Genomic DNA, 27,105 nt, shown 5'->3' with positions numbered 1-27,105 from the left:
CTGGCACCTGCTAAACTGGAATACAGACAGGTGTGTAAGGAAGGCTTAGATTTGCCAAAAGAAAAGTTCTAGAAGCATATATCTATACATTCCAACTTTATGTAAAGGGACCTGAAATTAAACATCTAATAGAAGTCCTTTACTTTTATGGTTAAGGATTTAGTAGAGTTAAAAACTCTCCAGTTGTTTATTAATTCCCTTTCCCACAATTTCCAACTATTGTTGATGCTCTTTAGAATTTTACCCTTAGTACTTTCTGGTTTCTGCTATCATGCAACCAATTTGTGAAGTTACAAATACCAAATCAGAGCAACCAAATAACACAAAGCAGGCAACCAGTAATGATCATGAATGATAAAAACAGGTTCATAGCAAAGCAGAACTATCCCACTGGATGGTGACACAAGCAAATGTAACAATAGCCATATTTTCTGAGTATTTATTAGAGAATGGCAAAGCACAAATTAAGGACTTGGAAGTGGTGCTTACAGAAAAAACTTTATTTAGAGCAAGATAGAACTATTAATTAGCTTCCTGCTTTAAAACAGGTTTTTAAGTAAATGAGCTTGTTAAGAGTAAAACTGCAGATGTCAGGTTTGGAAGGTACTGTGCTGAACATTAAATAGCAGAAGACTAGGAAACCAAAACCACATGGAAGTCAATCAGTGCCAAACACTAAGTAGGTAACAATGGGAAGCAAACCAAATAATGTCAAATTGAGAAGCTGGAAACATAAATTAGAACAAGAAAAACACACACTGATGAAATAGTATCAGTAAACAGATTAGAACAAAGATCATACAAAAAGAATGGTATGAACTACAGCTGTATTTGAAAAATTAGTATCTGCTGGAAAGCATTTTGGTACTAATGAAAACCAGAAAAACTGTTGATATTATGGTATATGGATCTCAATGCTGAAATGTGTACAAACCTGATTTAAAAAACAGCAGAGATGGGCTAGCTGAGAACATTAAGGGATTCAAAAATGTAAAACACTAAAACACCAAGACAATACAAAATCTTGTTTCATTGTTGCTGAATGGCAAAATTGAAAGACAGCAAAAGTATCAAATGTTAAGCTCATTCTCAGATTGTGCACAGCTTGTACTGGTAATTTTCTTTTGCTTGTCTTTCTATTGTCCTGCACTACCTTTGCTAAAAGACTGTTGTTTCCCCGTCCAACTTCCTTCAGTGACTCCAAAGGAGACTTTTCCTGTGTCTTCCATTTCACCACACCTCACCTATAGATGATCCAATTTAAAAAAATAAAGCAAAACAAAACAAACAAAAAAAAAACCAACAAAAAAACACCAAAAAAACCATACAAAAAAACCCAGCAAACTTTTCTACAAACATTGGCAACTCCAAAGTTTAACTCCTGCATTAACGTTTTTATAACTAAACTAGGATATCAATAGATCTGATACTCTATCAGTTTAAGTTCAACATTGACCAATGTTTCGATGTTTCCTAAACCCTTTTCTCCATTTCTACAGAACGTAATTTTCTTCCATCATGCCCTTAACTGGAGTGTTATTTTTCATTCAGACAGATGTGAGGCAACTAGAGATGTGCCTGAACATATTACCAGTGTAGCATTTGCAAGAGTCTTCCTCTTCCCTCTGTGCACAGAACTGATGCTTCTGTCCAGTTTATCCTTATCACTCTGCTCTGACTATTGTTCCATCGTCAGTCTTGGTAGGTTCCATCTCAATTCACCAATTTCCTTTTAAAATATAACACTAAAGATCACTTTAGTAGGCTGTTCCAAAGACAAACAATTTTTCTGTTTATTAAATTATCTCCCCACCCCCTAGACAATAAAGTGCTTGTCTTCACCTCTAAAGGCTTTTTTAATATATTTGTCTTCATGTTAAATTAAAATACTGACCTTCAGTTCATGTATCATGCTTAAAGATTTTTCAAAATTCCTTCGTAATCTCACTCAAAATGCGTTATGCATAGAAAAACCAGTTTTATTTAAAATTGCTGTTGAAGTTTTGTTGAGAACAATGATTTAACAAATAGTTTGCTATGATGCATATTTTACAATTCTGACCATTGTGCCATTATTTCTTTGCTGTCTTGTTCATGTGATACCTATAGTTTTAGAATTGTCACGAGAGACTTCTATCTAAATACTACTGTAATACAAATAAAACATAATGGAAAAATATTAAATATACACATAGAAATGGTTCTAAATCAGTGACCACAACAAGACTGAATTACATATATTTACACACATGCGTACATACAATGATCGAGTTATACCAAAATGAAATCATTACATACAGCAACATTTGTCTTTTGCCTTTAGACACACCACTACTACATACAATGAAATTCACATAAAATGAGAAAGGCATTTGTAGGTGTGCTTTAATTACTACTCTAGCTCTATCTTCAGCAGCACTATTGCAGCATTTTCCAGTACATGACACCTTGTAACAAAGCATCCCTCAACCGTAGCTGGAACACCAGTTAGTGTCTATGTGCAGGGCAAGTGTCTCCAGGACAGGAACAGGAAAGCTAGAAATTGGGAAATGATGGATGGGACGATGCCACCAAGTATGTGCTTCAAGAGTACAGAATCAAAACTCATTCTTCTCTCTCAAAAAATACACACATTTAATGTTGGTCTTTTAATTCTAAGAGAAAAGCAATTCCAAAAATACAAACTGAACATCAGAGTTAAGTCAACCACCATAATAAAATGAAAACAACATTCACAATACTTAGGTCTGTGGACAGCTGAAGTTTGACAAGTATTTTCTCCCCACACCTCCCCCATTTAAGTCCCCAAGTACATTCCAATATTTATCATTAAATGAATCTTTATGAAAAATACTGCTGGTGTTCAGTTAGAATTAAAGGACGTGGATAAAGTGAAACGAAGACAAATACAGATGGTGTGAGTAAGGTTACAAAGGCTTTACATTTTGCATTATCTCAAGATATAAACATTCAAAAATTAACATGAAGTTGCTGTGTTATCAAAATATTGCAGCTATAGGCAAGGCAACATTAAATAGCTGAGGGTGTGAGGAAAAAACCCACACATTTTAGTGAAGGTAAACAGAAGTGGGAGTTTTTAATTAGCATTTTTATAAAGCTAATATAACCCAGCAAGCCATAAGCCAAACACAGGATAAAAAGCTTTCTCTGCTTCCTTTGGCTATTAGGTGACCAAAAAAAAAAAAAAAACCCAAAAAAAATGGAAAAAATGTCACCTTTTCAAGATGTTCAAGATGAGCAGAAAAAGTCAAATAACCAAGTAATGGAATAAATAAGTACTAACTCAGGCAGTACATTTAAACCACTCTGTCATTTGCTAATGTTACACAATTTTATTTTGGTGGCAAACTGTAACCATGTACGAAAACTAACCTTATACAGTACAGTGAATAACCACCAAAGTAAAAATATTCTTCTGTTTACTCTTTGGCTAAAACCCCCTCAAAAGTAGCAGACAAAGAAGAAATATCTAATACTGGCAAGAGATTTTTTGACTTTTTTAACAAGTAAAATAATCTTACCAATTTAAAACTTGGTACATTTTATAAACACAAAAGAGGTAATATTGTAATAAAATCAGTAACGTTACTTCAAATGGCAACATTTGTTGACCCTGTGCAATAACACACTTCGTTCATACTACATTTATCAAAATATGACTGTTCTACAGGTATGTAGAAATCCTGCACGACTCCTGTCAACTTATTTTATAACTGGGACATGAAATTTACAATCAGAGTGCCACAAGAGCTTTCAAATTGTTATTTTCCATAGAATTAATTTCAAAACCTTCAGATCCTGCATTATTTTTTACCAGTTAATTCAAATGGAAAAATAATGAAATGTAGAGCACATGAACATCAATGACTGCACCCACTGCCAGAACATGCTGCACTGGTTGGACACTTTTCCTTAGTACATAAAAAGCAACAGCACCCAATAAGCCTGAGAAGAAATGCTGTTGTGTAAATACTGGCAACTATTCCTGAAAAAAGAATTATGGGATTCTCAGAAGCAGACCGATCCCATAATTTGTATTGCATAGGTCACAATCACACATCTATATACACGCCCAGGTGTGTGTGTGCATATACACCTCTGTATATACGCACACACGTGCACACACACACACACAGAGAATATATTAAGAAGACAATGAAGTCTGGTCACAGAGCAATTTACAGGCTCAATATATTTTTTCTTTTTTTTTTTTACACTTTGTTTGAAAGAAAACTTCAGTATTTTACAGTCTTCAGTAGGCATTATATACACTGCACTTATGAAATCTAGAAAGTATTGAAATAGAAATACATTTCTGCAAACATTTGGGTAAGAAAACAAACCAAGATTTTTCAAATATTTGTGCTATCTACATAGTATTTTCTCTAAATCACAATAACTGTATCCATGGAATGTTCTCTAGAAAACATCGTCTTTTTTTAAACACCATGCACATTTTTAAGCAATTGTAACCCAAAAATATCCCAAGCTAAAACAATCTAACAATGTTCAGATTAAAAAATTTAAGTCTCAGATCAGATTTTAAAAAGATAAGTCTTTATCACAAGAGCTGTAATGATAACAATTACATGTTAAGGCTAAACTGGTTTTGTTTTTTGTTTTTGTTTTTTTTAGAAGCACAATTAAAGACCATTTCTCTCGTGGCTCTGCATTATGAACTGTACTTACAGATGACAGTGCAGTGAACATAATGTTCAGTCCTACAGTCAGGATGCAGTTGCTCCTTCCCACTCCACAAGATACTGCACCTTTCCATCAAGTGTCACCCGACGAGCCAACACACGGTATTTTTCCCCACAAGCTATCCTACCTGCTGCACCAAAATAACTAGTGATGGAGTTCTTCAGATGATTGAGCTGTAACTCCTGATCTGCTAAGTTGTTAAGTATCTCTGTATTGAGTTCATCATACTGGTAATCTTCCTTGCTCTCATCATCTTTTACAATTTCTGAATTTTGAGTCTGGAGTGCTTTTCGTGGAAAGCGGCCTCTCCTCCTCAAATGTGGTATTGCAGCAGGCCAAGTTCTTCCTGTACGAGTCCTTTTTCTCGAGTCAGATAAACTACTGAAAATAAAACCCCACAGCATTAACTCCAAGGGAATTGTATGCTGTATCATCTGTTATTTCCATGCCACTCATGTAGTAACTTTGTTCTTTTCCACTTCAGAAGTACTTATTGCCTACAGATAGCTAACTAACTGTAAGTATGACACAGTTAGCAATAATTTCAGAACTCTAAATTAAACATGAGCTCTTTGAAAACTGACTATTTATATCAATAATGCACACCAAAATTATTCATGAAAGCACTCAGTAGCATGAACCAGAAAGGGGAGACAAAATAGTAAAATCCATGTACATCAATAAAAGAGAAATTTCTATTTGGCGAACTTGAGAGAGGGAAAGTTTTTGCTTACAGGAAGGTTGACTACAGTCAATAATTTATTTATAAACTCTATGCCAGAATTTTTTCATGCTCTATTGACTGTAGAAAATCACAGCATACTTAGTATTTTATAACATGAACACACAAACCTACAAAAACAAAAGCTGCTAAAATTAATTCAGAGTACATCAGTTCTTTTGTGACCACTAGTAGAACACTAAGCTTAGCAAATGTTTACACAGTTTAATTCTTTACAGTAAATGTCACTTAGCCACATATTTTACATCAAAAACAATGGTTAGTGACACCAGAAAATCCTGAGATGCAAACAGAACAATTGAAGACAAATTTTTACTCGTCCTATTTCTTTCTTTCTCCCCATGCTACCTAGAGCTCTATTCTGAGAAAAATTTATTATAATTAATACACTACAAATCTTGATCTTTATAGCAGATTGAGTAACTGAGTAGTTACCTATAATGTCTGGAAATGTTAGATGAGGTAGTTTCTTTCATACTGGCAGCACCTGTGGATTCCACATCTGAGGTATTGGATGAATGTGCAGTTCCATCAGATTTCCTGTTTTGCAAGACAACAGGTTTGCCATGTAAAAAAATAATCTTCTATTAAAAACTGAGCTGACATTTCAGTAGCAAACAAATAAATTACATGGTGTTACAATGTTTTATGGGAGGGATTTTTGTTTTTAATTTACCCAACAGTGCAGGGTAATTCCAAGGCTGGGTTCTCTATCACTGGAACTGGTTCATTATCCTAAGGGTGGAAAAAAACAGTACTTCAACTTAAATTTTTTAATTGCTTTTGAGAGCAAGTTGGGGGAATATAAATTCATATTAACTTGTTATGTTTTTCTTCAACATTTACGATGCAGTTAGAAGGAAGGAAGGAAGGAAGGGGGAAGAAATATCCTTACCAGAGAAGATGACTCTGGAGTTTTGTGAATCATTTTTCTTGTATAGGGACCAGGTGGACGACCTACTGATTTTTTTTTCCCCTTTCTTTCTATACCATTACTTAATTCCCTAGAAGAAAATTTGTATTTTATTCTGTATTACTGCTGATAATTTTCATTTAATACATGTTTTCCTTGGCAATAAATATAAAATTAGATGTTTATTTCTAAGACATTGCATTAAATTAGGTAATTCTGGCAAATCAAAATTCGCAGGTACAAACCAACATGGTTTTGTCTTTATAATAACATGACAGATTCAATGTATTTCTAGGGATATTACTGATTCCCAAATGTTGAAGAGGAATGAACAAGTGTTAAATATTATTTATTGATATGACTACACTTGCTGAAAAAGATGGCACATTCACCAACACAAGTTACTGTTTCACAACATACTTCCTATTGAGAATTCTAGTTAGATTATTGCTTAAGAGATCCAGTAAGGCAAAAGGTTTTGTTTCCCAAATAACACCAAAAAAGTTGGGATATTTTCTATTGTTCTTAATGCTAAATTTCATGTTGATTTTTTAGAAGAATCCTAATAGAAAGTTAAGTACATTTGTTCTAAGACCTTTTTCTCAGAAATAATATGCCTTCACAAGTATTTTTTTTAAAAAGCATTCTACAAAGAAAAGGTCTTTTTTGTTGGCACCAAAAGATACCCTAAATAGCCCAAATTAACGACAATACAGCTGGAATGACTGGGTTATTTTACCTCACATCAGGGATTGGTTTAGATGACTTTCTGCCTTTAATTTTGAACTCATGTGAAGTTCCTTCTGGTTCTTTATCAGCCTTTAAAGCAGCATTCGGTGGCACAGGAGGGACTCGAATTCTCAAGCCAAACAAATGCTTCTTTTTCTTTATTTCTTTCCCAGACATAAACCTAGATGTGAAATTATTTGTTAAAATTCTGATCCCAGGTAACACAACTTTTAAAATAGCAGGGTACAAGCAAAACAAAATTATGCAAAGAGAATATTCATTTAAATGCTACTTTACTCCCCTCTTTACCCCATCACAATCGTCCTTCTCAAAAACAGAATGTGAAGTGGAAGGAGGATGGAAGTTAAAACAATTCTCTTGGACTGGGTCACAATCAAAATAGCTATGCAGTCTTATAGTTTGAAATAGAATTATTTAAAACTTAAAATGCTATCTTCAGCCAGAGTGATTATCACAGACTGAAGACTGTAATCTAAATCAGATTAAATAGGCAAACAACATTTAAAACAAAAAATACCAATAACTTACATAGTCTTGTAATCATTTAATGCCTCCAGGACATGCTCATATCTTTCAGATTTTGGTGTGTCTGCCAGCTGTAAAGTATTAAGAAATCATTTAACCCCTCAAATTCTTTAGTAATACAAAGATTCCAGTTACTCTTAGTCATTGTAACTATAGATTTGAATGTGAAGTACATTAACAAAATATTAGCTGTGGCTGCATATTAACCATAATCTCATACATTTTGTGATTTACATCCACAGAATTAATGCCAGGATCGAGCCCAGGACATAGAATGAGTTTCACTTTTAAGAAGGACAAGAAAAATATCTTAAAATCATTTAGTATAATGAGGGAACGTAACACTAGATTGCTCTCCCGAGACTCCTAACAAAAAATCTTCTGTATGTACTCCTAAATTAATTGAGATTGCAGTGGATAACTATATAGACAAAAGAACCTACTTATTTATGATCATTATGGCAAAATCCTGCCATAGGAACCAATTCACATTTTTAATACTACTCAGCTTGATACAAAAAAGAAAGGAAAACTCCCAGAAAAGTTATTAGAATTAAAAAAAAAAAAACCCAAACCAGTAGATCTATTTTCATGACCCTTTAGCTAAGACCCAGTCTAACCTCCCTCCTATCACCAAAGCCTGAAGTAACTCGTCCCTGTCAAGCTTTCAAAACATGAAATCATCTCTCTGAAAAATTGCAGAATTATAAAGAAAGCATAACAAGTATGATGGTATGACTATCACATAGACACAACATTTATGTACTAGAATGTAAAATTAGATTGTTTACATTTATATTTATCTGTGTTTCAATTGCAGCAGAACTACCATTTTTCCAGTTGCCATGTCAAAATTTGTAAATTTGTCTCGAATTACAGAGCTGACAGCAGTTTATAAACTAATATGAATTTAAACCAACGACTGTACAACATTTGCAGCTCAAAGAAAGCCAACAAAAAACTCAGGATCAGATAATTTCTAAATACAATTCTCCCCAAACAAGACAGAGAAATAGCCAAAAAATTCAATGTGCTAACAGCTAACATAAGTGAGTAAATATACTCATAAACCCCAACCTTTTAACATGATTTTGGGCATGACTGATCTACCTGACTACCAAAACTAATGGAGGTGTCCAAGTGGTTTTAGCCAAAGAAAGTAACAACTTCTTTTCAAACTTCACCATATGCGTTCCATCCAATCCATTGCTATCTAGAGGTCTTGCAACATTAAACTACGGAAAATAGCCACATATTTATTGCTTTCTAAATAACAGCATGTTAAAAATTACTGGCTTAGGAGTTCTGATAACTCCACCATTTACTACTGTCTTACCTACAGCTAAAACCCTTTTCCTCTTATGCAAGTATAAATAGATAGAGAAGGAAACCAAAACGTCATTTTTAACAATGGCAATTTAAAGAGATCCCAAAACCCCTAGAATCATTATACTGTACATGTCAATTATTTCTGTGACAAATTTCTCTTTCCATTGTTTCCCTAATTAACTGAAGCCAAATAGATTTTTCAAGCTGATTTTTATCAACTTCATGAAAGACATTTAAAATCTGTTCAAAATAAAGTATTGAAATTCCTCCAATACATCTTGTAGGAATTTATTCAAAATCAGCCCTTTAAAAATGTAGCATTCAGACTTCATATTGGTAGTTCCCACAAATGTGTAGAAATATTAAAGAATTGAAAATACTAATTAAAGAAGTGAGTGTACTTATTTTGGATCTGCCCTTTCCTCCCTCGCCTTTAATTACATGTTCTTCTACATGAGCATGGATGGATTGGAAGCAGAAAAGGGAAGAGCACAGGGAGGAGTGTAGTCTTTCAACTTCTTCAAAATGGCTTATGTGCTTCAAGGACAGCTCCACCCCCCTCATCCTGCTCTGACCAGCCAGTCAACACAATATTATGTTAAATATAAGGATTATGTCAAATGAACAAACAATTTTCGTCCACATTTCCCTCAATATTATGAAAAACAAAATTCAAAATTAAATACAGCTTGCATACTTATTAAACTATACAGTAAGATAGTTAAAAGATTCATTCTGTTGAAAAAATTGTGTGAGAGTTACATTTAGTGTGACCTTTTTTTTCATTCAAAGCTCAAGACTTGATATGACAGACTTATTGATTTTATATGACTTAGGTAAAAGATGCCATACATATCAAAGTAAACTAGGTATGTATTCATGACTACTTTTTAGTATTGTTTTAGTGTTTGCTTAACTTTCTATCAAACTATTGACACTGATAGTTTAAAATATACATGTTTAGACTATTTTCCATTATTTATGAAAAATAGTTACTTATTTAAACCAAGAACATTACACTTGGTTCTCAAATTGTGTGTGCTAATAAAAATGGACTACAGTTGTATGAATTTACTGAAGCATAAAAGTAGGATGCATTGATATTTAGAAAATTTCAATGCATTATATGCCATGTATTAAAAAACCTTCAAAACCCTATTTTCATGCACAAAAAAGGAGTACTTACTCTACTAGCAGTATGCCACTTTGAACTTAAGTCATAAATTTTTGCATCTAACCTCAAACACAGAAACAAAGATCAACATGTTCCTCTTAGTTAAATATGAAGTCAATCTACTTGAGTAAATGGATTTCTAATAGAAAGTCCCCATGCAAGTGATTAGTTGCATAGATAACTTGAAGAAATTTTACAGTTTAGAAAAATAGCCACCACTTAAAAGGCATTCTGTTTCTGCAAGTAAATAAAAAATTATTTGGGATTACCAAATTTTAAGATGCTAAAGGATTTAACACCCAGAGTAAAACAGTTCATAGGTTGTCAACTTTCAGGACATACGTATTCACTGTAATTTAGAAACAAGAAAGGGTATTCTACTTACTCACCTCACCAGGATGCAATCTATCCCAGTTTTCATTAATGTAGGCCATAAGTTCAAGCTCCGAATCAAAATATTTCTTTTTATGAATAACACTTAGGTTGTAAAGGCATAGATGTGCTATATCTACCCTAGAATATTTGAATAAAAAAAACAGAGAAAACAAGTATTTTTCTTCCAATTGCTTTCCTTTGAAACAATTCAGTAGAGAAGATATTAGTTTTATATAGATGGAAGAACACAAAGCCCAACTTAAGACAATCCAGACAACACTATGAAGCCTCCTGCAATTTCTCTTCAAGTGATTCCTTCTGTTTTGCATCTCATTTTCATTTCTGCCTCATGTCATTGTCGTATTTTTTTTTAAAACTCCTAAACTGGTCTGGACCATGGGATATGGAAGCAAGTCTGCTTACATACTTGAATGTATCAGTTTTGAACTCATGCAAATATTTTGGTGAATTAACATTTAATAAGGTAATTTCCACCATGTATTTGTTAGCACTAGGAATATATGCATTAAATTAGATATAATTTCTATCACAGACTAATTCCATTAAGTCTATTCAAGCAAACTATTATAAAATTTATCAGGTTGTGTGCTCTAGTACTCACTAGGTTTGGGTTAGATAATACAGCGAGATCCTAAACCTGCAAAAATCACTTAAGATATCTCAATCTTCATATACTCAACAAGTGAGTAGTTGCTTGTTACTTCACGGAATGATCCCAGGATTGAATCCCAAGAGCATGCAATCACAATATATCTCTACCCTTAAAGACAAACTTTGAAATAAATTTATCCCTGATGATACACACAGCAAGAACAACTGGGAAAACAGCTCAAGCTAACAAGTAGATTTCCTTTTTAGCAAGGGGAACCAGAACACCAAAAGGAAAAGCAAAGCATGTATCCAACTCACCCTTTTTTTTAAATTCATACTTACCATCTCAAGGGTAAACGTTTGAGGTATTCTGGTCCAGAACTGCAAACTGAGCAAATGAACGTGTAAAACCTAAAAATACACACATATGCATATGTACACGTGTCTGGGCAGCGGGTGTCCATACACACACAGGGTTGTAAAACCCAGATCATGAAAAAAATGAAAGTTAATCAAGCTACAGACACAGTCATATAGTATTTGTGAGTCCCTTTATTCTTTGTCTTACTTTAGCAACTTCTATACTCTGTGCTGGTACCTACTGAGCCAGATAAAAGGTACTTTGATTCCATCCTGCTACCACTGTTTCATTCTGCCTGAGAAAGTCCCTCAAACTGTGACTGTATCAGTGAGGATGCTCTGTAATGTCCCCAGCACAATCTCTCAAATGCAAAAACCTGTGCACCAGTGTAAATATGCATTTTAAGGACCCATACATTCCTGGGTCTTAACTAAGTTCCTTCATATAAACATTCGAGAAAAACTCCCACATAAAATTTTAATAAATAATGAATTAAATGCTCTTTGATTCTCTTTCATCTGCTGCAAATGCTCCAAGTTCCTCTTAAAATAAAAGCACAGACCAGCAGTCTTTTTCATTTCTTTTTGTCCCAATTCCTCACACATGAGCAGAGGATGTAGAGCACCTATTGCATAAAGGATTTCCACACAAAGTAAAGGCTGTAACAGCTGCAATCCAACTCTCCACTGGTCACCTCTCCACCACCCACAACTGCATTCTGTTCAGCTGAGATGAAATACTGCATTTTCTGGCACCCAAACACAGGCTGTCTTGTGTATAAACTTCTACTCAAAACTCAACCCCTTTTGGAAAAATACTGTTGTGTTATGGATGCCCTAATAAAAGCTCATATGTGAGACTTCCCTCACATTTTAAATAAATACAACCAAGAACATACAGCTTAATTTTCTTACCTGTCACCAAAAAGCATTGGCTTTTGGAGGCACTGCACACAAGCCTCATGAAACCACTGTTTACATTTGCAGCACTGCAACATCTTTAGATACCAGCTTCAACAACAGAAAGAGACACAAGATGTGTTTAAAAAGTTACTGAAAATTGTTTCTTCATTATATTTAAATAGGAAGGGATCTTTTGACCCAAACTGATTTGCACAGTTTATAAAACAGTCACCTCTACGGATAATTCAGTAACATTTAGGTCCATAATGAATTATTAGAAAATACTGACAGGAATAATAAAAGATAGCCTAGTGAAAGAATTAAGTTAAGAAAAAAACCTATTTAATTTACTCTGACATCCACCTTTTAATTCTCAGTAAGAACTCAGGAACTCTATACAAGCTCCTTCTGACATACTAGATTAGCCTTGTTATTTTCTAAAGCACAACACAACTGCATTGAGTCACAAAATGTGTTCTGGGGTCCAACTACTTGAATCCTCAAAAGAAACCTCATAGTTTACACCTTTTCCTTTTTCAGCTTCTCCCTTGAGAAAAGTAACCATGCAAAACTGTAACCATGTTTGTTCAAGTCTCAAACCAGAGCTCTGTCCTTTGTGTGTACCCTCAAAAACTTGGCTTTTTTGTGGGACTATTTACTTCCTTGACCTCAAATCTCCAGCTATCTTATTCTTTCACTCATTCATGCAGACACCAGAGTACTCATCTGTACGCTGCTTAAGAAGTCCTCTTCTTGCTGTTCTTGTAAAAAAGAACCAGCAGAGGACTCTGTAATGCCATAAGAGGAAAAACAAAATCTTTCCCCCATCAGTCACTGAAAACCAGGATATGACATTATGGTAGAATCTGACACCTGTCTATTTCAACAGAATTTAATAAACTAATCTCTAGGTACATTTATACTTAAGACAGAGCTGAGTTAACTTCAGAAAAATTCTGCCTAGAACTGCAAGATCATCAACAAACAACTCCATCCAAACTCAGCACATCCACAATAGCAACACAAAAATGTCTTGCTCATTACAGAATGTACTGTGATGATCTATGATGGTCATATGACAAAACTAAAACAAAAATATTTTATGGGAGAAGAAATTAATAATATATTTCCCACTGTGAGACATTTTAAAATGTATAGAGAATTCAAAATCCCGCTTTGCATGCCATGTCTGATTTGCACACGCAACAGAAACAAAAACTAACAAATTCACAAGGAAATCTAGAAGAAAAAGAGTCCAAGTTTGTAGCTGCAGTAGAGAAAAGCTCTTATATATTATGCATTTACTTACTCTCCAGGTCCTCCACAATAGCAGTAACACTGCTGGACATTGGTTTTATGACCTGCATCCCACTCAAGGTCTGTTGCATTATATGGTAATGTTTGTTTCATGACTTGCAGTGCTTTAGCATTTGGTCCTTTCTTAAGCGCACCACCTCTCTGGGCCAAAACAGATACATTCATTTACAAAAAACAGTAATGTATTTCTGAAACTTTCAAAGCTTTTCATTTGATTGTAGAAAAGTTTTCATCACTTTCAAGTCAAATATTTTCAGGTGTCTTTATGTTTTAATACTAGCACATTTGTTTAAAAGTGTAACATTATCAATTTCTAAAAATAGCATTACTTCTCAACATATGAAATTTTAATTCAGATCAAAGATAAAAAAGATCACTGAGAAAAATGCCCTATCTTTTTATGCTTTAAATTTCAAAAGCAAAGATGCATGCAATATGAAATGTATTAACATTTTTTCTAGAAACCCACCTTTGTTGTTGTTGCAAAGACACACTGTCGACAGAGCCACTTATCATCCGATTCAATCACGCTGGAATCAATATTTGGTGTGTGACACAGCTGATGGTAACCTGTATGAAAAATGATCAGCCAAACTGTTATTAAAATGACAAAAGCTTACACAGAATTAACTATGTTACCAAAAGCACATAACTTAATGCAACTATAAGGCACTATCTTATAGCTGCATTACCTTATATCATTAAGTGCCAAAAACCTGAACAAAACGATTGGTAACACATTCAAAATGGTCTTTTAAATTTTCTTAGTAGAAAAAATAATCTTGACTTACAGAACAGGTGTTAGTCACTTTAACATGGATTATCATCTTTCACTGAGCTGTTAATAGCCACTAAGGGCTACAAAATTTAAGATCAGTTGAGCAGTCAGTCAGAGCTGGGCAAATATCCTCCTTTGTGAAACAAATCAAAACATCTTTTAAAATGCAGTAAATAGAAAAAAAATCTCGTTACCTTGCCCACATTTATCACATATAACCATTTCATTTGGTGCTTCTGAATACTCTTCCTGACATATTGTACAGACCATTTCCCCACTCTCAGTGGCTCCTAGACAAAGATGAGATTGTGATTTTTTTCAGATTATATCTGCAGTTGAAATAGTTACCTCATGTATAGCCTTCTTCATAATTTCATTTACAGATACATGCATTGTAGAAGCACATTGTTACAGTGACAAACTTCTTAATAATATAACAGACTGTGTTATAAATTATTATATCACTTATGATAAGCTATCAGATATTTATAGGCTTTATATTGCCTACTGACTATGCAGTCCATGGTTCCTCAACATCAACAATAAAAATTCAGTAACTGAATAAGGAATGCAAATTTAGGCTAAAAATACCTAAAAATAAATACTATCCAAGTTGGAAGGGACCTATAAGGAGCATCAACTTGAAATTTTCTCATACTCATTTATTAAATTCTGATGGTTAGGATAAATAAATCAGAGATTATAAACTCAAAACAGCAGAACATTTTTTTGCAAGCACCAAGAAATAAAACAGTTGATTTTTTGCTATTACAAATACAAAGCTTTTCCTTTAAGTACTCAGTGTTTAGCTTAAACATCAAGAATCAACAAGAGCCAGAGCAGATTTCCATTGAGTTTGTACAGTGAAAAAATTTTAACTGATTTTCAGAAGAAATGATCATCCATGCCTCATTAGCATTAGTTTATAAAAACATTAACTACTATCAAAATGTCTGAAAACCAATCAGGTATTATACAATAGGTGCCTCACTTGATAACTACACATTTCTTTATATCACATGAATACTCCAAAACCTGTAATGGTTTCTTACGTGCAACAGTTAGAGTGCCCCTTTTAAGTGTCAAAACTCTGTTCAAACATAAGATTCACCAAGCTTTAGTTTCTTTCCATATTATGTAGTTTCAACTGTAAACAGTACAAAGAATATAAACTTGGTGTAAATTAGAGCCCGGAATTTTCTGTTAAGGCAGAGAATATAATCCACCTCCACCCAAACAAACTCAAATGTGATTATTTTTAGAAGCCTTCTCCACCTCATGCATGTGAAAACAAACAAGCAAACACCCAAAACAAAACAGTAACTTCAATTACAGTTGTTTGAAAATATTTTTTTTCTTACTTGTTTCATTTTTGATCCTGGTTCACATGAAATTATATCACTCTTTAGAATAAAATAATATAATAATCTTTTTTAACAGATAACACTAGTCTAAATAAATAGGATACCAAACAATGACTACTTCATGGAAGTTCTTGCCTGTTTGTATGTCCTTCCAGAGAACCCAGGACTTGGAACTGTCTTCAAATATAATGAAGCAGTTCTGTTTCAGTTTGTTTATCTGAAAGACAGAAATACAGTGGAAGCCATGAGTAAAAACACCAAACAGAAGAATGTATTTAATACTACATAAGTGAGACAATAACATTGCAATTTTCAACAACACTATAAGACTCCAGTGAAGTTAAAAAATGTGATTACCTTTTTGATAGTTCCAAGATAAAACAAGCCATCTGACCATCTAGCTAGGACATCCTGACCTTCCTCAAATTTACAAAGTGGCTTTTTGGCTTTCTGTCCATCATGTACCGACAGCTTGGCCAGAGACGCTGAGCTCTTATGGCTGCGACGTAAAGGAGACCGCTTATGGACCAGTGAATTTCCCACCGCTGCGGAGTCTCTACAGGAAGGCAAGCAAGAGGAGAGGGAACCAGAGCTGGGTTAAAGGAACACGACCAACTCCAGGTCACAAAAGACCTGCTTTTCTAACTTTACGCACCTTTGGTAGCACTGCCCCTGCTACCATGCAAGTGTACAAAATCTGAAAGGAACAAGTTTACAAAAGAAGTGTTCTAGGAAATCAACTAATGTAAATGAGGATGGGGATGCAAACACAGTTAGGATCAGGGAATTAAACAGGATACAGTCGATTGAAGAGCAGTTTCACCTCACTCAAGATATATTATCAGCACCAGAAACATTTGAATTAATCTCAAAGCACTGACAAAAGCAGTGAATCAATTAGTGTCCCATATAGTTTGAGAATTTCTATACAGATACTTGTTGAAGTTGCTCTAAGCTTCAAAGAGAAAGGAATCATCTCTCCAAAGAATTTACTACTCACAATACGATAATAAAACTGGAAATGTAAGGGCTTAAAATATCATATTAAACAGTTTAAACCAAGAAGGTTAGGCACAAGAAAATCAGCTGCTTCAAGCATATTTATAATCAATGTGACATTTAACAATGACATGATAGTAAGAGAAGCTATAATGGGCCTCTGGCACCCTCAATGCACAACTGGGATACCAAGTTGAGTCCTGCTTAATCCCAAACACAAAAATATTCAGATGAATGAGTAAGGAAGACCAGAGAAACAAAAAAATCCTTTGGCTTGTTTCACAGCTGACACCTTATCACTTCATCTGACATCCTTCATCACTGCATCAGAAAATTAAACTGTCATTTGCCATCTTCAATCTTCATGGTGCAAGTAACAATGTCACCCACCACCCAGTCAGATTTCCTAAATAAAGAATCTTACCAATACTGCCGCTTCTTCCACAAAAGCTGATTTACTGCTACTTCTCCTCAGCTCTACTCTAACTTCTGATAAATGAGACAGGATACATGTACCATTCAAAATAGGTTTACTATAACATAGTAAAAGCCTGGCAGCCCAGGACACTTACTTTACAGCTTTCTCAGTACTAACATCTGGTTTACAACTGGTTTGACAGAACTACTCTTAGAGAGGTTCAAAGACTTTCTTCCCAATTTTTTTCTGGGGCTTAAGACCCTAGAAAAAGCTAGGTTAGCCTAGCTAGGCTAGCCTAGAAATAGGAAGCTATTCCTGCTACAAGGCAGGAATGTTTACTCTTCTTGTCCAGTACTTGAAAATATGTGTCAAAGATCTTGTCACAAAGACACAAATCCATTTACCATAAACAGTACACACTGTCACTTTAAAAACAACTGTGAGCTTTCTTTATTTAAAAAAACTATTTAAAAGCATTCTTTTAAGTACAAAAGTTTGTCTCACAACACCACTGAAGCACAACAAAAAAAAAATGCATCATATGCACTCCAGCACAAAACACTTAAACAAATCTATACATTCACTTATACAACAACTTAAATACACAATAGCAGCTTCAGACCCTGACGCTTGATACCCAGCAAAGATGTGAGCCAATAAACCAGACACTTCCCCATTGTCCACACTGCTCTCTTTGTGAGTGATGGCAGTGCTGAAGTGACAACTAAAACAGCTCATGAAGCAGCTCCTGCTGTGGCAGTTCATGGTTTATCTCAGACACTGAAAATAGGGTTAGTTATTACAATAGGCTAACAGTAACTTAACAGTTGCTTGCCACATGGATAGGAAGTTCCTCTCCAGGGAAACATTCCCTCAATGTTTTTGACTGCGATTAAGTAGGAAGTCAACTCCTTTAACAAATTGACTTTAATGAACAGGACACAAGTTACTTAAAGTAGGTGTCTCTGAATTATCTTCCAGAATCACTGCACAAGAAATGTAGTGTAAAAGCTACATGCATAAAATGTTACTAACTTGCCAATCTGTCTTGTCACAGCTCTGTTGTAGTGGAATGCCAAAAAGTCACATTTACCATTAAAATAGAACTTTTGTTGGAAGTTCAAATGCAAACTGAATTTTAAAATTGGCAAGCAAGAAGGTTCCACATTTTCCAGCAACTTGCTTTCCAGTTTTGCTTAGCTTCATAGCATCTTCCTAACATATAATATGGTTACCAACAAACTTAGTAACCTTGAAATAACAACTTCCCCACCATCTTAAACATTTCTCTCCAAGAACTTATAATTGCACAATGTCCATCAGATGCACTGTTTTCCAAAAAAATCTTCTACAATATAAAGATATACGTTATCTCACTTAACTTTCACAACCAAGCTACACTGTATGTCATACAGTATGTATGGCTTTACATCTATTACTCAATGTTAATTATGTTGTGCTGTATTCTTATTCTAGCACTCAAAATACAAAACCAAAAAAAGTACTTTAAAAAGTACATAAAATCTTTCAGAAGTTAGTGGTGGCAGTCAGTAAAATGTGTCTGCACACTGATATATGTTTGAAAATAGAAATGCACTTTTCTTGAGAAGTTGATGCCATAAAACACTGAAAATGCTTACTGATTTTCACCTGGAGTCTAGACTATGGCCACAGATATTCTCAAGTAAGACAGACAGATGGATACCTTCTATTCATCTGCTTAATAAATTAGTTTATAATATGTTGCAGAAGCAGAAGATTAATAGTCATTGCCTACAGGAATGACAAACTCCCTCCCAAAGTCAGCTACCTACATCAGTCTGATTTATGAACCATAAGCAGTTACTATGCCTAGCATTGTATTTTTCAAAATTAGATTTGCTAGTTTTGACTCACTTGTAACTCTAACCTCTTGATCAGCAGTTAGGAAATTTTGGTTTACATTTGGAACCTCTACTCCTCTACCTCTACAGCTATTCTACAGAAGGAAGAAGTGGAAAAGCTGGGGGAAAAAGATGTGAAGAGGCTGGAGGATTAAAAAGACTGAGCATTCTTGTTTCCAAGTGTCTTTTTCTTAAGATCATTCAAACTCCTGTACTTCTTCAGTCTCAACAACTGCTGTGAAAAAACTTCTGTTAAGAAAAATTTCCTTGACGGGTGGTTGCTTTGGGTTTTTTTTCCCAGCCATCTCAGTTCACTGATCTGTTTAACAGAACCGTTTGTAAGCACAACTGAATAAATGCAAACAAGCAACTTGGGACACAAACCCCCTCATGTGGCACTGCCAGACTGCATGACCTGAGCTAGTCAGGTTCACTAACAATCTATACAATTTCAGGAAACTTTTCAAGAAGAGCTGCCCTATTCATAAATGCTGCAACAGTAACAGATGATAGCTACCCTATCAGATAGTATCTCTAATGCTTCCAAAAACTAAGTTTTAACAACACAGTGTCCAAAAGAACATTAAGAGAAAATTTTAATCCACTGACAAAACTCAAAGTGGGACAAATAGCTCATTTATTCCTAATAATTACAAATCACAGTGAAGGGATGATTACTTCAAAGATTTATCAGAAGGTAATTCAGAGAGAAATCACACACAGAGCATTCTACTAAGACAGCCCACAGAGTTTAGGACCCATCTCAAAACTGGAAATGTGGTATCCCACAGGAAAGGAAAATATAGTGAAAGATCTTATGACAACTGGAGAGAATAACTTCAGATTATGGAAGTATGATGTTACTGCTAATTAACTGCAAATTCTTTTGGTCTGAAGTTGCCAACTAGTCCTTTATTACCCTTTATTGGAGAAAACTGAACTATGAAGAACTTGTAAGATGCTGTAAAACAACCAGCAGTCTGTTCTTCTCTCCTTAAAACAGGAAAGTTAACACTGCATGCAATGAGGGGAGTGGAGGTGTAGCAAGGGCTCAGAACACAGAAAACTCACGGCAGTTTCACACATGGCTTATCCAATACAGCAGCTTGCTTCCTTCCCAGCAACTCTGGAATAACAAGCTGGCTTCTCCATTAACTTCCTGTTCAGTTTTCTTTCCCTTAATATGAATTCACTGACTGATATTTAAAACATACTGAAGTACCTCACAGAGAGATCTGCTGACTAAACAAACCAGGTACAGAACAAGTGCTCACAGCTAGAAGACAGCAAAAAAGGGAAATTAATCCTGTCTGAGAGTAATAATCATAGCTTGTTTACCCAACTCCACATAACCAAGCTAAAGCCATGTTCCCAAAATTGCCTATGACCTGGATCTGGTACCTACATTAACAGCTGGAGAAATGTTGGATCCTGGCCACATTTCTTCCTTTCAGCTTCTCCACTATTTATGAGACCTCATGCCAAAAATTATCTGTTCACTGTGGCAAACATGAACAAAGATTCTCCCCCAAATAAGAAGATTCTGCTGGGCCAAGAAGACAGTTAAAATTAACAGAATGATAAGTCAAACTTAAGTTAGTTTCCTCCACCCCAACCCAGGTCCAAACTTCAGATCAGGTTGATTCAAGGGTAACAAATTAAAAAAAAAAAAACTTTGCTTTTCATAATACTAACATTACTGCAACAGTCACTTTTCAATTACATGTAGACAGGCTATTATATTAGTACATTGCCATTAACTTTTATTAAGCAAAGGATCAAGTACAAATCCAGATCATCGTCTATCCTCTACTTCATAGACTGAAATAGATATTGCTTTTCCAATGTGCCATATCATACAACATCTACAAAATACACTTGAAGCTCTTTGTCTTTACACTATTCTGCATGCTGGCACAATCAAAAGCCAACTGTACCAAAGAAGGGCAAGGGGACTCTAAGCACCTCTCAGTCTAGAAAAGCAGACAGAAATGACTGGGGAATAAGAAATACATGAGGCCAAACCCTGTGCGCCCCGTTTCACTGGTGAGCTGCCACCCTGGGGAGGGGAATGTTCCCTTTCCCATCAGAATCTCTTATTTCTGCGTAGGCACCTCTTATCCTCCTGCCATGTATTGCTGTGAAGAGACTAATTGCATCAAACTGATTTTCTCATAGGAGCTGGAAGGCTGAAGTTATGTCACCCTGAAGCTGAATGAACCTGGCTCCCTAAGGCCCCTCTCACAGGGCAAGTGCTGCACTTCCTGACTGTCCTGGTGGCCCTACACCAAACTCTTCTAGTTTATGTCTCTTGCAGTGGTAGCACCAAAACACAGCATTCTACTGAGATGCTGCCCAATGACTTTTGTGTAGAAGGAAATAATCATTTCCCCTCAGTCTTCTACTTCTGTTATTAAGGAGACCACTTGCCTTAGCTCACAGGACACAGTGTTAGCTGATATTCTGCTTTCTGTCAGACCCCCAGACAATCTTGCAAAGCTGACCTCCAGCCAATCATAGCCTGGGGTTCCCTCTTCAGATGCAGGACTTTGCTTTCTTATCTGTTGAATTTCATGAAGTTCATGTTCAAGCTCACCCTTCAGCCTTGCTGAAACTGAGGCTGGGTGAGGTTCTCCCCATGTTCAAAAACCCTGCCATTTTTAACACAGAACATGGTCAGGCTGTTCAGGCCATGATTTATATTTTTGGCAACTGTTACCAGTCACCTTTCCATGCATCCAGAAACATCCTCCAGGAAGACTTCGTGCCTTCCCTAAAGACCAAGTGAAGCTAACCAGCCCATGGTTCTCTGGGTTGAACACTTAAGCCCTTTCCAAAGATGGCTGTAATATGTACAATTCTGTAATCATTATGGATTAGCCCTGCTCTTCACAACCTGTAATAATGAGGAAGAGCCCTACAAGAACATCACATAGTTTCCTTGGTGCTCTTAAAAGCAGCCTGGTCCCACAGGCCTACATGAGTCAAGTTCACATGTTCATTCAAATGTGCAGCAAACCAATTCATAGGCCACTCCAGCAAAGCTTAATAAATCCACCATGAATAGAGGTTAAAATATCATTTAAGGCAGAACAGCTTTGTCCTACCAATGATGTCAGGGTAACCATTCTGTATAAGCTGCTCCTTGTCAGTAAGATGAGAAATTGTAATTTGCTTATTCTCAGCTTTAGCCAGTCAACCCTACAGTACCCACGATGATCAAATGTGATTTCACATAACACATTACTATCCCAATAGGATGGTGGGCTCTGGTGAGGGTTTTAATTCTTTCAAAGGGCCTTATATTTTGGCTATGATTTTCTTTCTCTGAATTCTTCTGTCTGGTTAGATTCTTTAGGGAACTCTCTAGTTATCAGGGAATATATTTTTATTTGTGAGTTATTAAAATAGAGCCATGCATTCAAAAGTATATACATCACATTAAGTGACAAAAATAATAACTTTTTCTTCTAAGAAATAAAAAACTGGTAATAAAAACTAAGTGAGGCCCCGCAGCCTATTAATCTGATTAGCAGTTATGTCTATCTATGAATCTGCTGTATATCAGAAAGAAGTTTAGCCAGAGGACTCAGGGGAAGTGACTGACTGTGACACAAAACTTGTTAGACAGCATCTAGATAGAATACTGTGGTTTTGCTCTCTGACCCTGTGAAATTACTGTCCTTAATAACGTTGATGCATACTGTTAAAAAGAGATGGTCACCAGGGTAAGTGTACTCCCATGCTCATAATACTACAGTCATTTCTGATTTTATTTTTGCTCACATTCTCCCTCAAGAAATCTTAACTAACTAGAAGTGTTTTAAATTTCTTTGATATAAACAGTGAAAGGGTTAGAGTTTAAAAGATCATTACCGAACAACATATTTAGTAGGTAGGGAAGAAAGGCAGGGCAGTTGTGTACAGCAAGAGCCATTTGTCTGGGGTTGATCATGTGTTTGCACATGAAGGTACAGGGAGAAAACAATGGTTCCGGGTCACAAGGTCACAAGACACCTTTTCCGACCAAAATTCCACTTAATTGTATCCCCAGCACCTCTGTGAATACAGCAACTGCCTTTTGGGTTTCTACAGTATCCAAATCCAGTACCTCCAACAACAGACCTAAGGGAGTGTGAGCACGCACCCCAGCAACGAAAGAAATAACAGACAATATGCTACCTTGCTCTGGGAGAAGTGGGAAAGAAAAAGGATTTCAGAGCTGACCAAAATAATAAGTTATCTTCTTTAAGGTCAGTCTGCAAGAACAGCTACCTCCATAAGCATTCCAAAGAATTAAAAAAATAAATAGATCTAAAACAGAAGTGAAGATATTTAGCTAATGAAGTATGTCCAGAGTCATCAGGAATGCTCTCATCAGTAGCACTCCTTCTCTCAAAGAACGTTAAGCACCTTGATTTCACTCTTCCATGGAGATTATCTCTCCAGCCATACCTGTGGTTTTATAATTCTTCTCCTGTTGTGTTTTGCTCAAAGACACACTTCCCCTCCATTTCCAGCAAGGAAGGCCTGTGAAGAAGGTGAAACCAACTCTGCAGCAAGGCCAGTGGCCGCTCACACAACAAATGTGTTCAATTCACAAACTAATCAAAGATTCATACTGGCTTCTAGTCACATCTCCAAGCTTCCTTCTCTACAACTCACATGAAGAGAACAAAATATGCTTCAGTGCCTCTACATTAATTCACATCCATCTCCAGGGAATACTGAAGTCCACTGTCCACTAGGAAATTAACTGGAACTTATTTGTTACAGCTGCTCTTCTCATAAATTTTACCTGACCTCCTGGTACAGGGAAGGACAAACATAACTTCATACTAACTACCAATACATGTCTCTTTCACCTATTAAAAAAATAGATATACCCTGCTGATTAGCTATATTAAGTCATATGAGAAGCGTCTAGATCTGATTTTAAATTCTTTCCAGAACAGAAAAGGCAAGTTGTTGAGAAGCCAGACATGTGTATTTGACAAAATAAGGGTTAACTGTGGAAAACATTACTACATTATACTCTCAGCACAGATCTACTTTTCACAGCTTGTAGCTCCTTGCAAAGACCCTTCTCATTTTCACTGTATTATGCATTTCCTTTCATATGTTCAATCTTTGTTTTCCCTTATTCTCCTTTAAATGAAAAGCTCTGAACTCATTAACCTGTGTTCTAATAATACAGAAATGAAACATTTTCACCTCTTCTTTTAATCTCAAATGCTTTCAAATTAAATGTAATTTGAGCTCTCCAAAAAAAAAGGACAAACATTACCAGGTTAACTTTTACCCACCCGATTACAGATCAAAAGGAAAAAAACAAGAGGGAAACTTTTTTGTTATTATCCCATACTTTTGGCAGTTTGAGTGTATATCATTGATCACATTCCCTTACATTAAGTCAGGAGAAAGCCATGTTATAATCCATTACTGCATTTGACCTTTCAAAGTTATGATAAGCTAGGCCTATCACAAATTCCAGAAACAACCATAATGCTACACTGCTTTCCTGGCAGAATCTTCCATTTAATTATAAAGGCCCTTTACTTCTAATAGCACCCTGATCCTCTATGGATGAACGACAACCCTTGGTATTTCAACACTAATATCAGTGTTCAGAGCATCCAGCACAGAACCATATTGTTCTCTTTCACTACAAGAGGTATCAGCCCATTCTTTCCACAGAATTCAATACCAAAAAAAAGGAAAACGCATTACTGCATACCCTTTCAGCCAGCAACAGTTACTACATTTAAGTGGACTAAAAACCTGCTGTGCACATCCAAATCGTCAAACCTCACTGAAATTAAGAGGCGAGGCACTTCAAATAAACAAAAGAAAAAAAAAAAAGAAGAAAGAAAAAGCCACAGAAGAAAATCCCAAACAAACAAAAAAGCCCCAAACACAAAGTTACCAACGAAAACCACTACCTCTTTGTGCTGCTCTCTTCGCACTCGAGCAAACGCAGCCTACTCGGACAATATCCTTGAAGGAGAAGACGAAAATACAGCTGGCGCGAGGCTGATGGCACCTCACCGCTGCAGCCCCCGGCCCCGCCGACCGGCCCGCTGCCTCCCTCCCTTTGTTTTGGTCACCGAGGAGCACCACTGACCCCTCACATTCGCCTGCCGGCGGCCGCCCGGGAGCTCCCTCCCCCTCCCTCCCAGGCCTCGGGCTCCCCGCCGGAGCGGGCCCCTGGCCGCGCTCCCCGCCGCGGGGCCGGGATGCGGCGGGGCCGGGATGCGGCACCGCCGGCCCGGCCTGCGGGGATCGCGCCCCCCCCACCGCGCGGGCCCGGCCGCCCCCCCATCCCTCACCTCATTCGGTCTCCCCAGTGGTGCCAACAGCCTCATACAGGGAAATCGGCGAGCTCGGGAGCCTCCCCCGGCGGCGCGGCGCGGTGCGGCCGGGCGGTCCGCGCGCAGCGGGCCCCCCGGGCACGGACCCGAGGCGGAAGGCGGCGAGAGACGGTCAGACCCGCCTCACGGGCAGCCCGGCCCCAGCGCAGCCCCTCGCCATTTTTGTTTCCCGCGGAGGAGGCGCTGGTGCATTCTGGGAGCACAAAGGGCCGCGGCCCCGCCCCGGCGGCCCCGCCTGCGCCGGCAGCGCCGGGGGCGGGCGCGGGGCGCCGCGGCGGAGGGACACGGGCGCAGCCGAGCCGCGGCCGCCGTGAACAAAGGGGGACTATTTGAGGCGCGCGCCCGCGCGGAGCGGTGCGCGCCGCCGGGCTCGCTGCGCCCGGGCGCTCATTGTTCCCGCCGCACCTGAGGCGATGCGGCGCGGCCCGGGCCCCGCGGAGCGCCCGGCCGGGCTCCGGGGAAAGATCCCGCCCTGGAGCGGCGGCCCTGCCGTCTGGAATGACCCCGGGTCCGCCTTCTTGCCGCGGCGGTTGGCCAGGACCGGCCCCGGTACCGGAGGCTGCAGAATGCACAGTGTGCTCCTCTGCGCCGACATCGGGATGCTGCCATTTTAGGAGATGAGCTGAACCTCAGTTCCAGGTGTTAGCAGCAGCTGTATTAGCTGAGCTAATGGAACGGGCTGAACAGGGACTCATGGAGTCTCCCTTTGGGTTCATTCAAAACCCACCTGGACACGTTTCTGTGTTGCCTGCTCTAGGTGACCCTGCCTTGGCAGGGAGATTTAACTAGATGATCTCCACAAGTCCCTTCCAACACCAGCAGTTACCTGGTTCTGGAAATACCTTTTTGTTTTCCATCATTGTGTTTTGTGGTTGTTCAGACTCCAGTATTGGGCTAGTGTCTATAGTCCGCATCGTTAAGCACAGCAATTGGCCCAATGCCACGTTTATAAACACTGCAAAGCTTGGCCTAGCCCTGTAGCAGCCTTTGCTGTGTGCAGCTCTGCCCAGTGCAACACCAGAGTGCCAGCGGCCCTGGATCAGATTTCACCCACTGGTGTCACTCAGGAATGGCTGAACTCAGAAGAATGGATGGAGAATTTAGGATTCCAGTCTCTCTCCTGCTCAAACAGCCTAAGTTCTCAAAGCCATCTTCCCTCTTGGGATAAGCAACTGAAACTAAGGTACTGGAGCAGTTTGTCATCCCTGGAAAAGGGCACAGGGAGGGAAGCCTGGGCAGACCACTGGAGTACAGCTTAGTCTGGCCAGTTCCTAGTTACGTCAGAATAAAGTAGTATTTATATATTCCTTTTTTCAGAGTTGTTTTAAATACAAATTTGACGGGATAGTTTTCCCTTGGATGCACTAGCTAGATACTGTTCAGGAATTGTGATGGTCTGCTAAAAACAGACTTGGACAACACAAAGGGCCCCATTTGCTCTTTACAGATTTTCATGTACAGTGAACAGCAGTCAGGTACTGCTGGTGCTGAAGGCAAAGGGTTGCCAGCTGGAGAAAAAGAAATAGTCTCAATCTGATGTATATCCATATACAAATTATTGTTTTTA

At 37.4% G+C, this 27,105-nt stretch overlaps 1 protein-coding gene across 4 annotated transcripts; it reads right to left on the bottom strand.

Moving 5' to 3' along the window:
* Positions 1–1,958: 1,958 nt before the first annotated feature.
* Positions 1,959–25,711, bottom strand: MTF2 (metal response element binding transcription factor 2). Of its 4 annotated transcripts, XM_085586464.1 has the most exons (17): positions 25,497–25,711; positions 25,110–25,164; positions 23,623–23,697; positions 16,225–16,423; positions 16,003–16,084; positions 14,698–14,793; positions 14,195–14,295; positions 13,718–13,866; positions 12,421–12,516; positions 11,488–11,556; positions 10,548–10,671; positions 7,659–7,726; positions 7,120–7,290; positions 6,363–6,471; positions 6,144–6,202; positions 5,903–6,007; positions 1,959–5,106 (listed from the first exon to the last, which is right to left on the bottom strand). In XM_085586464.1, exons 6-17 carry the CDS (start codon positions 14,771–14,773, stop codon positions 4,749–4,751), a joined length of 1,485 nt encoding a protein of 494 aa, XP_085442590.1. In that variant the 5' UTR covers positions 14,774–14,793; positions 16,003–16,084; positions 16,225–16,423; positions 23,623–23,697; positions 25,110–25,164; positions 25,497–25,711; the 3' UTR covers positions 1,959–4,748. The 4 variants fall into 4 exon arrangements, with proteins under 4 accessions (XP_085442590.1, XP_085442589.1, XP_021381777.1 ...); XM_085586463.1 differs by lacking the exon at positions 23,623–23,697; XM_021526102.3 differs by lacking the exons at positions 23,623–23,697; positions 25,110–25,164.
* Positions 25,712–27,105: the final 1,394 nt, after the last annotated feature.

The sequence above is a fragment of the Lonchura striata genome, chromosome 8 (genome assembly GCF_050655825.1).
Source record: "Lonchura striata isolate lonStrDom1 chromosome 8, ASM5065582v1, whole genome shotgun sequence".
Taxonomy (NCBI): Eukaryota; Metazoa; Chordata; class Aves; order Passeriformes; family Estrildidae; genus Lonchura; species Lonchura striata.
Note: the sequence above shows the minus strand (reverse complement) of the source record. Positions and strands in the feature narration are given on the sequence as shown.

What these genes read in the sequence shown, in the direction of transcription:
- MTF2 (XM_021526102.3), bottom strand. An exon ending in ATGTGATAAATGTGGGCAAG is followed by an intron (nt 14,296 to 14,697) that starts GTAACGAGATTT and finishes TTTTTCATACAG; the next exon opens with GTTACCATCAGCTGTGTCAC. An exon ending in TCTTTGCAACAACAACAAAG is followed by an intron (nt 13,867 to 14,194) that starts GTGGGTTTCTAG and finishes GTTTTGGCCCAG; the next exon opens with AGAGGTGGTGCGCTTAAGAA.